This window comes from Pinus tabuliformis, chromosome 9, assembly GCF_031772625.1.
Source record: "Pinus tabuliformis cultivar Carrire ecotype Pingquan chromosome 9, CPIR1, whole genome shotgun sequence".
NCBI lineage: Eukaryota > Viridiplantae > Streptophyta > Pinopsida > Pinales > Pinaceae > Pinus > Pinus tabuliformis.
In genome coordinates, this window is record NC_142307.1 from 1,777,007,631 (window position 1) to 1,777,019,451 (window position 11,821).

Sequence of the window (11,821 nt, forward strand, 5' to 3'; positions counted from 1 at the left end):
CGAAGTGTAGGACGATGAGGCGGAGAATGTCTCCCAAGTGCCTTCGGTGATAAAGTTACCCCCTACATCCCCCTGTGGAAGGGGAAAGCCAAGATACCGAAGGACCTAGAGGCCACGAAGAGTGTGCTCTAAACCCCGCTCCTTCCGGATGAAATAAGGTTTGACGGTCTGCCATTGGGACGGGTACCGAATATGAAGTTCTAAGACTGGGACCTCATGGACAACGATAAGTTCCAATTAGCCGCAGAGAAATTACTGAAGCAGAAATGCCTACACAATTTAGAAAGGGCTGGGATACTCAATCTACGATGGATACCCCACTACCATCATGCACCCGTCACCATTTTTGTTATCTGGAAACTACTATGCCTAGTACATGACGAGTATCTTTGGCTGGAGGAGTTGATTCCCATCACGGCCGATCTAATTCACCAGATTTCTCAGCTGCTCGTCAAAGGAAATGACCCCATAGCCATAGCAGGAAAGAGCAGCGACTTGGCCCTCGCAGATGCTATGAAGGCCAAATGTAAGCTAGAGAAGAGAAAGTAAGGGTACGTAATCGCAAGAATCAAGGACCAAGGGGTGCACGTAGCCACCCAAATAATGGCTGGCAAGCTGATGAGGAAATGTCGCGCAGGCGAAGTGCCATCATCGATAATTACATTTGAAGAGCAATGCATAGAAGGGGTCCAGTTCAACTTGGTGCATTTCCTCTGTTATGAGTTTTTGACAAGTTGCAGGGAGGCCCAGGAGCAGGGTAAGACCTTCCACTATGCCTGGTTGCTCTTATCCATCCTATTGGTTGTAGGAGAGTTGCCAAAGGATAGGCAATTTCCCATGGTTGAGAATAACCTACATGAATCCATGAGGTACACCTTGTTGTGGGCTATGAAGGACGGAGCAAAGATTCATGAAATAAAGGTGTTCTTGATGTTCGTGGAGGTAAGCATACGAACCTGGATTGAATGCAGGCCACGCTTGTCCCCTACCATGCATAATAGCTTACAAAGCACGGCAAAATTCAAGGCGGATATGCATAACCTGTATATCTAGGCACGCAAGGATCCCACGCGCAAATGGGTGAGGCTCTCATTCATTACAACGGTCGATTCGATCTTTGTGGTAATGGAGTTGTGGCCTCTGGAGTGGTGCACCCTAGACTTAGCAGAAATGGAGAAAATCGCCAAGCAATGGAAAAAGGACACCAAACTGTGCCTCGCACAGCTAGCTGAAAGAAGGTGCCAGGAACAAGAGGTGGCCACGTAGCTAAAGGTAGCTGAGGTAGCAACAACAGCGTAGATGACAGAAACTACAACCACAGAGCTCGAGGGAGGCCAAGAAATGTCCACGGAGCAGGACATATAGGGGGAGGATCAGACACAGGAACGCATGGACCCTACACCAGAATCGACTCAACTCAAGCGGCCACGCGTCTAGGAGAAGTCAGCCCCATATAAAAAGACAAAGGTATCAAAGACAAAGGATTCTTTTGAAGAATTAATGACGGAGCAGACAACTGTGTTGGGGGCACTCAGAGCATAGTTGCAGGCATTACAGGCGCGACCCCGAGGAATGATGATACCACACGTTGTGCCAGGTCCATCTGAAGCCGAGTAGATGGTGCGCGCTCGTATGATGAACACTTTTGTGTTACCTAAAGGCGTAGTCTTAATAGCAGCCAAAGGTGACTGGGCCATGGAAAGCCAAGGGGAAGGCTGGGGGTCGAATTTGGCCACCCTTCCCAGAGAAACCCTATACCAGCTGTAGGATGGGTTAATTGCTGAGCTTCGCGCTAGGGAGGGCCACACCCTCCAAGTGTTGAGCGAGAAAAAGTGAAATATAGAATAGCTCAACTTATAGTGCGACGACCTGGCTGCACAGAACTAGGGATTGGAACAGGCCGTCGAGGAGGTCTGTAGTAGTATATCGGAGTTGGCTATGCTGACGAACCTCCCTACAATAGAAAATATACACCAACTGGTGGCTGGAGTTTGCAAGGCCCAGGAGGAGGCAGTGAAGGTTCAATTGGAGCTAAACCTGTAGATTGTCGAGCTACGACTGAAGGTGCAGCCCTCCACACCCCTCGAATTCAGAGAGCAATGCACCCGTGCTAGTCAACTGGGGCTGGAATAGATTGGCCACGCAACACAGGATTGAACTGGGCTGTTGGAGCAAGCACTCACCATTCTTACGCACCTATAGGAAGACCCGAATCTACAACACCTAGAGGCTAAGACGCGCAAGTTACAATGGGAGTACAACAGTGTATATGGTACCGTACAGATAATTGCCCTTACCCAATGACTCGCCTGACTGTAACAGGCAAGGGTGCTGAAGGACCAATTAGACGCCAGGCGCTAAGACCAAGCAGTGCTTAAGGAACACATCCAACCATGGATAGATGAATTGTTCACCATTACCGCTACCATTGAAGGGCAGCTAGCACAAATGCAGGAACTTTCTATGATTGGACAGGAAGGTGACCCTGTTTCCGCAAGTTCGGAGATTTGGATGCAACAGATACAACAGAAAGTCAAACAGTGTGCTGCGGATACCCAAGCTGCGCATGACCACCTGGATGGGCTTCGCGCGAAGATCACCGCACCAGCCGAGTGACTTGGGACGAGTCATGATGATTGCGTTGGGGGCCTGTTGGGTAGAGGAGCCCCCATAGCAATTTTTTGGGGCTTGAAGCCCGATTTTTGGTCAAATGTAATGTAAAGACCTCGAAAAATGTGGGTGTGCAACACGAGAGTCTAGGGTTGTCTTCCCTAAAATAATTTAAATTAATGTAAGGTGTGTCGGTTTACCGATGGTCTATGGACCATGGGATTGTATAAATAGAGCGAGGCTCTAAGTGTAAAAGTTAGTCTTGATGAATATAGAGATGGATAGATAGATGCGAAGGCATGGTTAGATAATAGAAGTAGATCTGAAGGTATTGGGTCATAGTAGACGATAGAGGCTCTGCAGCTATTTGCATAGAGGCCTAGTAGAGTCTGTAGCTGAGTGTGTGGACCCCTACAGATGAGCCCGCAGGAAGGAGTCGACTCTGTACTGAATCAAGATTTGAGACATTATTAATAAAGATCAGTTGGTTTGATATCCTGTGTATTTGGTTCATAGATATATAATTGAATGTTATGTGTTGATAATACATGTTTATTTATCTGCACACACTTATATGTATGCCTATGATTGAGAATCTTCTTAGTAATTAACGAACAAACTCTAATTAAGGAAGAATCAGGTAATTAACAGTGGTCGTGCTGCAGCTGAAGCTGCACGGAGAGCACCAGAAGCTTTTCGGTACGCGTAATCTAGTAGCACGAAGGCCAGATCAGGAACCGATCTCCCACATCCAGACATCCCTAGGGTACGGAAACCTATTCCAGCACCCCCCCATACTACCTTGGGTGAGACCTCAGTTCGCGCTCCGCAGACTGTTGCCGAAAGGGCCGGTAGTACCGGGATTTGCTTGGCTAAACTCACTGCTAAACCTAGGTCAGTTCCCTAGTAGCCAACACCTTGTTGGAAAGATCTCTCCAAGGACTACAACGGAAAAGAAAATTTTAGGCAGAAAGTGGATGGTACAAGATTGCTAACAAAACATCATTTAGGGCCTCAAAAGGGATTTGGAATTTTAGGACCCGAAAAACTACTAAAATTAGTAAACTGTGCTATAATTAAGGAAACTGAAAAAATAAAAGAGACAGTTGTGGGGGTGAAAATGGGATAGGCGGGTGCCCACCAACATCCACTTGGATCATTACTCCCCCCTTAGGAAGCAATGGTCCCCATTGCGTTGAGTGCCTCCATGAGATAGGGAAACTTCTATTAAACTTTGTCCCTGGTGAGCTATTCTGCAATCTATGATGTGTCCAGTAATGGTGGGAAGAATGGTCGAGGGCAGTCCACATTGAAAACTCGGTGCAAGCCAAGGAATGGGGGAATGTTGTGTTCCAAAGCATTGTTTCCCACAACCTTGGTAATGGTGTAAGGACCATATCAGAGTGGTTTGAGCTTCTGATAGGCTCATGTAAGGAGTTCTTTCTACACATGCAACCAGACTTTGTTGCCCACTTGAAACTTACGTGGCACTCGATGTTCATCATGTTGCTACTTGTACTTGGAATTTTTCACAAGGGAGTCATGATGTATCGGCCTGTTGGGTAGAGGTGCTCCGGGAGTTATATTGAACGAATGCTTGACCTGACAGTGTAACAATACCCGTGTCACTGAGGAGAAGATGTCCCTGTATCCTTTCATGATCATATTCACCTGCTTCTACTGCATGGAGTAACCCTTCCTGGGGGCCATGGATGTGGCTACGATCTTCCCCTTACTTTGAGAGCGAACCAGAAAGAAAATAAATTTCCTAGTGTAGGAGATGGTCTTTCTGCCTCTCTTATTAGAGATCAAAGAAGTGGTGGTAGGTGGGTCTACCTCTGATATCCTGTATAATGTATTACATAAAGAAATAATAACAACATGAGGCCTTGACTCATACACAACATGTCACTTCCACAAGTATGGTTTTCCTAATAATACATCACAAAGGTCAAGAGGTGCAACATCACACAATACCTCATCTGTGAAGGCCTTGATGCTATAGGGGAGGCGGCATTGATAGCAGACTCAGAGATCTCGTCCTTGGTGAAGCCACCCGATGTTGTATGGTTGCAGGTGTGGTATGGTCAGTAGTCCCAGCTGCTTCACGACCTCTACTGAAATGAGGTTCTTTTGGTTGCCATTGTTGATAATGAATTGTAGCGACGAACCCTTCACCCACATTTGTGAGTGGAAAAGATGCTCCCCCTCCTCTGGATCTTTGGGCTCATTCTTCTGGATCTTAGCGGCGGCAATAGTGGTGCTGGGCTCCGCATCAATGATCTAATTCCCTTTGTCATTTCTCTTGTCAAGTTCTGACTGAGGGTCAAAACATGCACATGATTCTGAAGCCTTCAACTCGGCCACAAGCGACTTCTTGGTTCGACACTCATTTGTGTTATGAGTGGGGCTCTTGTGGAACTCACACCACTTTCCTGTGTCCTTCTTTGACTTTGTGGTGATGTTATTTTCTTGTAGCTTCGACGAGTTATCTTGGGTCACCCAATCTTGGCTTTGTCCTTGGTTCTGCAGTTTGGGGAAGCCTTTCCTATGCTTTGGATTCGTGGCTCCAAAGTCTCGCTTCTTTTTTTTAAACTTCTGCTCAATCTTGACAGAATATTGGTATGCCATGCCAAGTGAGGAGATGTCCAGGAACTCCATCTCATCCTGGATATACCTGTGTAGGCAGCCACGATATTTGAGTACCAAATGCACCTCAAAATCCTTGATACCCAACTTTGTGCGAAGGGTATGAAAAATATTTGTGAACTCTAGAACATCTTGGTCCCTTGCCTACCACAACATGGTCCACTTTATGTATTTATTCTCATAGCTTCCAATAGGGTATTATTGCTCCTTGATGGCATCTCGAAATGAATTCCAAGTGGGTACGACTAAAAACAGTGAGTCCGTACTTTCATCCTTCTGCTCGCAGTAGGTTTTGCACCAGTCCTTGACATGGGGGGTTGCTTTGAGAAGTGCGAAAGTAAACTTTTCCTGGCAAGAAAAATCATGAACAGAAAAATACCCTTCTTGCAGATTTAACCATTTATCTATAGCGTCTGCATCTATCTGACCCTCAAATATGGAAATGTCAAATTTAAATTGTACCTTAAAGGGTGTGGTGCTTCCAGAGTAGCTGCTGGAAGTAGATGTGTTGCCCCTGGGTAGCCATTGAAGGATCTGGGCAAAGTTGTCCATCATCACATTCCTTTGTCACTCGAGGACCTCTTCGAGCAATATTTTGATTGGATCTCCTGCCCCCTCCTCTTTCTGTTCATCCGCCATGGGAGGCCGTTGGGATTTGCGAGGTTGGTCTTGCAAAGGTTCGACTAGTTCAAGCCCTAACTCCTTATATCTCGACCTCGTTGGGGATGTGCAAAGAAAAACAGAGAAAAAACAAACCACTCTCATACCATTGATCCAGATTTAAGCGAGAATGCAACAAATTACAGAGATAACCATAAATACATAGATGCAGCAGAAATAATACTTCATTTCTTTAATGTAAAATACTGAAATATGATTACAAACAGAAATGGAAATAAACTAGCTCAGGCGATGGTATCTTATCTCTGAGAAGAGACGTGGCGGCTACATGTCTCTAAACAGCGTTACAATGAAGCTCAAGGGCCTCTTTATTTTCAAATAATAAGAGAAAACCCTAAACAGCCAAAACCCTAACTCGAGGAGATGTAACACCAAAACTTTTTGGGCTGCATTGGGGTTAGTCAAATAGCCAACTTCCCAGGGTTGCGACTTGGTGATATTATCTCCATTTGACACACATGATACCCCATCGGAAAGATCTCTCCAAGGACTACAATGGAAAAGATGATTTTAAGTAAAGAATCACTCGTACAAGATTGCCAAAAAAACGATGTTTAGGGCCTCAAAATGGCTCCGAAAGTTTAGGACCCGAAAAACTACTAAAAATAGTAAATTGTGCTATAATTAAGGAAACTAAAAAACTGAAAGAGATAGTTGTGGGGCTTCAAGTGGGATAGGCGGGTGCCCACCAACATCCACCTGGATCAGAGTTCCTCCTCCCTTTATGATATGATGTGCACTTGTACATTGGTTTAATGTTCATGTTGTTGTTTCGTCAAAGTCCATTGTTGAAGTTATATTTTTTTAGGTCTTTATACTGTGAAGATTGTTAAGTGAAGTAAATGTTAATGAAGTGTATGAAGTGAAATTATAAATTGGTTTAGTGTTGAAACAATTGTGAAGGGCCAAAGGGTGAATATGATAGAGGTATAGTTTGGAAGTGTGTAAGCTTAAGTAGGTGAAGCCTTTACGAATAAAACACGCAAGTACCCCACACCTCAGGGAACTGGAGAAAGTTAAGGTTGTTCCCTAGGGGCATGAGAGTGAGGAACTAATAAATTGAGATGTGAAGTGGATAAATACTAGTATATATTTTGATGGGTAGTAACCACTAGTAAGTCTTCACAATTACAATTTACTCCTACATAAGCCTTGAGGAAAAGATAAACAATGGTGAGAAGTAACTCTTGTTAAATATATTTATTTACATCTTATTTGTATCCATGACTTGCTTAAATTATGGTGGGAAGTAATAGATGATAAATATTTTATTTACGTCAAAACTTCAGATAAAAAGAATACTACACAAATATCTAAAAATAATACATAAATATTAAATTATAGTATAAAATATGTGAAGCACTTATCCACATAATATTATATTGTGCAAAAATGCAACAAAACCTTCAAATTATAGTTCAATTAAATATTTGGAAAATAATTTTGTTATAATTTTAAAAAATAAATATTTAGATTATAAACTAATAATTTTGAGCAAAACCTTTCCTTTACAAAAACTAACAAAATCTTTCCTTCACAAAAACTAGTAACTATTTCCTGGTAACCCACTACTCATAATTTGATAAATTTTAAATAATCTAACAACCGAATTTTAAATAATCTAACAACCGAATTATGTTAATTACCCTGTATTAAGAAATAAAATTGCAAACCACACATATAACCTCCTTTACACAATTTGTTAATAACTATTTACTGGTAATCCACTACTAATAATTTGATAAATTTTAAATAATCTAGCAACTAAATTACGATAATTACCCTGTATTTAAGAAATAAAATTGCAAACCACACATATAACCTCCTTTACACAATGTAAGACAAATATATTTTCCAATCGATCCTTGTCATTCTTCCTTCGCACGACCACACACCTTGACTGCGCTGCAAGGAAATGTATCAATGCAATGCTTATTCCGTAACTACGGACCCACACACTATGATCATCGAACATCGATTGCGTCACCACGGCTAAACGGGTGGAGTTTGGTTCGATCGACTGGAGGATCGAGCCATTTCCTGACCTTCGTTCTCTCCAGACAGTTCCTCGAGCGACTTGCCATTGGTTTCAGGCACCAAAAAGGTGAAAAGGAAGCCCAGTGCGTTGATTGCACCCAGCATCAGCAGAGTTTTTTGCATTCCGATTCCTGGAGGGTAGCTCGCATTCTTCAGAGGATTAGTAGGCTGCGATAAATACAAGAACCCAAAGGCCCCGACGATGGTGTTGGGCATTTTTTGGTGGGGAAAATACCAAAACCAAACAAACATTAAAACCACAGAGCCAATGCTCTGTTTCCACTGTTCCAGAACCTTTTGCACAGGGAAGCCTTTTAATAAAAATTGACTGAACAGAGTATTACACAGCCATAAAAATATTTCTATTGATTTAAATACATGCCTGATACAAATACATGCCTGATACATATGTCTTCCTCTTTGCTGAGAGGGATTCACCAAAATTACTTTCACCCATCAAAAACAAAAAAAAAACTCTATCTTTTCTCTCCACTTGAGAGGAGTTCACTGTGCTGGGTTTACTGCTGTAAAACCCATTTTTACATTTGCTGGTGTAAAATTATTTTTACACATACTGCTGTAAAAATATTTTACACATACAGTAAACTTTTCATTACATTCACAATCTCAAAAAAATACCTGAGCGCTCTTTTCTCCTGCATTTCAATGCATACCCAATACATTAAAAAAAGATCCATGCACTGCTGTGCAATATCTTCCCCTGCTTCACATTTCGCTGCTGCACGTTACACCACTCTCATGTGCAACAATAACTTTACGCTATTTCACCCATGCACTGCTGTGCACTCTCTTTTTTCTAAAACGCTCCCCCCAGCGCTCAAAAAAAAATGCTCAACTCAAATTACGACCCACGAGCACTATTTTAATCATTCCATGTGTTAATAAAAAAAATAACACAACCACACACCCTTTTTCATTCGATATGTTTTGTTATTTCATAATGGTCAACGCTTCTTTAAGAAATATGACACATATATTATGTGTGCCCATACCATCGTGCATATATATATAAAAATCATTAACGTGCCCATAACCATTTAAAACGGGCCTCACCAAAACTTGCGACCAACCATTAAAGACCATTAATTCTTCCATCGCAGACAGGACAGCAGTCAACCAAGCTTTGTCCTCACTCCACGCAAAAATTCTGACTTGACGTGGACGGGTTGCAACTTCGGAGATCGACGGAGGAGAACACTCAACCAGATCGGACAACGGAGGTTGATATCGGAAGGCAGCTTGTTGCTGAGCTTTACCTCCCGATGGGTCAAAGTTGCCTACGTCAGGCGGGAGCCACGTGCCTGCACCAAAACTCATCGGAGCTCGATATACGGAAACTGCTTTTCGTTTGATAGCGGTGCGATATCCCTTGGCGGTTTTATGCTTTCGTTCGGTGGTTTTGGCCTGCGTACGTAGGCAGCGTTGAAATTAATGCTCGACTCAAATTACGACCCACGAGCACTATTTTAATCATTCCATGTGTTAATAAAAAAAATAACACAACCACACACCCTTTTTCATTCGATATGTTTTGTTATTTCATAATGGTCAACGCTTCTTTAAGAAATATGACACATATATTATGTGTGCCCATACCATCGTGCATATATATATAAAAATCAGTAACGTGCCCATAACCATTTAAAACGGGCCTCACCAAAACTTGCGACCAACCATTAAAGACCATTAATTCTTCCATCGCAGACAGGACAGCAGTCAACCAAGCTTTGTCCTCACTCCACGCAAAAATTCTGACTTGACGTGGACGGGTTGCAACTTTGGAGATCGACGGAGGAGAACACACAACCAGATCGGACGGCGGAGGTTGATATCGGAAGGCAGCTTGTTGCTGAGCTTTACCTCCCGATGGGTCAAAGTTGCCTACGTCAGACGGGAGCCACGTGCCTGCACCAAAACTCATCGGAGCTCGATATACGGAAACTGCTTTTCGTTTGATAGCGGTGCGATATCCCTTGGCGGTTTTATGCTTTCGTTCGGTGGTTTTGGCCTGCGTACGTAGGCAGCGTTGAAATTATGATTTCAACAGATGGCTCCGGCTTTCCCAGCTGCTGCAGATAATCCGTGGCACGTCGAACGCAGCCTCGCCGGGAATATTTCCGCTGGGACAATGAAAGTGGTGCTGTTGGGACCGAAATTGGAGAAGAAGAAGGTGAAGGCATAAAGAACTAGGAACAAGGTTACATGGTCACTGATGTAGTTGTATGGAATCGCTATGGCGAACATGAAGACTGTCATGAAGCAGAAACCCATCAGCTGAATGTTAAAACGCCCAATGCGGTCTATGAAGAAGACCGTGAACCAGTAACCCGGAACAGTCGAGCAGAGGGCGATCAGTGACTGCGCTCGTCCAATTTTGTAAACTTCCTCTATGCCGCTCAACTTACTCTGTGCTGGCACCCAACCGATGGTACTGTAGATACTTCCCTGAAACAGGTTTTGGCTGTAGAATGCAACATCTAGAAGAAACCATGTGGTCGTAGTGCCCAGGAGATGCAAACCGTGGCGGTGGAGAAACTCCCTGGAAAACAGGCCGAATTTCGTGGTTTCGTCCCTTGCGAAGGCTTCTACGACGTTCTGATCTTCATGGATGTCCACCTGCAGTACATTGGACATGTCCACGGCGGCCTTCTTGGCATTTCCTGCAACCAGGGCAGTGAATCGAGCAGTCTCCGGCATTTTCATGCGCCAATAATATGTCAGTGCAGCAGGCACAGCCCCGAACATCAAAATTATTCTCCACACAAAATCCGCCTCTGCTGGGGTGTTCGGAGCGTTGTCGGGAAAAGCTCGCATGAAAGCCTTGGAGACTATGATGGAAACAGCTCCCCCGGCCAGAATGCCGAATCCCTGCATGGCAAACACCGCCGCAATGAAGGCTCCCCTGGTTCTCTTGTTCGCATATTCCGACATGATCGTCGCTGAAAGTGGATAGTCACCGCCGATGCCAAAGCCTAGCCAGAACCTGAAAAAGCATATACTCGTCATCACGGCCTTGGCCGGTTGACCAAAGGACAAACCGCTGCCAATGGCGCTGATCATCATTAGTACCAGTGTCAATCCATAGACCTTTTTCCGACCCAGCTTGTCGCCCAGCCAACCGAAGAATAGCTGCCCTGCGAGAGTTCCGCAAAGAGCAACACCGTTCACTGCTGCCAAGACGTTCACCGGCAGGGTACCTACTTTCCCCGGACCAGCCGGGTAATAGATCCGTCCCAGCAGTTTAGTGACGGTGGGGATACAGAAGAGATCATACGCATCTGTGAAGAAGCCCATGCCCGTTATTACGATTGTCGTAAAGTGGTACCACTGGGTTTTGGCTTGGTCCAAGGCAGAAAGCACCTCCAGCTGACCTTTCGCCATTGCGCCCAGTTCGTATGTACACAAAACAAACCTTCACAGAACAAACGGTCTTTCAAACCTAAACATAAAATTTTCCCAAATCGCAATATGTCACAATTTAACCTCTCTACAATCAAGATTTAAAATCTGCAACATCAACTCCAAAAGAATCTGCAATATCGACTCTTTAATTTTTCAGGTTTTCCGAAATGATCAATACCATAATAAATCCTTTTGAACATATGTATCATCTTCATCGATGTCAAGGAAAAGAAATCCTAATGAATGTAGGAAAGTTATTTTTAGTGAGATTTTTTGGATTTTTTTTAAGTATTTTGAAATTTTTTAGGTTATTTAGATGGTAAGGGGATTATTTATCAAATTATTTCAATAAATTACTATTTACTCACCAATTTTTCTTTTCCAAAAAATGTCAACAAAAACAATTCTAAATAAAAGTAAA

At 43.5% G+C, this 11,821-nt stretch overlaps 1 protein-coding gene across 1 annotated transcript; it reads right to left on the bottom strand.

Moving 5' to 3' along the window:
* Positions 1 to 7,793: 7,793 nt before the first annotated feature.
* On the bottom strand, positions 7,794 to 11,404 carry LOC149155880 (inorganic phosphate transporter 1-4-like). The gene is made up of 2 exons (XM_089441318.1): positions 10,053 to 11,404; positions 7,794 to 8,186 (listed from the first exon to the last, which is right to left on the bottom strand). Exons 1-2 carry the CDS (start codon positions 11,377 to 11,379, stop codon positions 7,933 to 7,935), a joined length of 1,581 nt encoding a protein of 526 aa, XP_089297444.1. The 5' UTR covers positions 11,380 to 11,404; the 3' UTR covers positions 7,794 to 7,932.
* Positions 11,405 to 11,821: the final 417 nt, after the last annotated feature.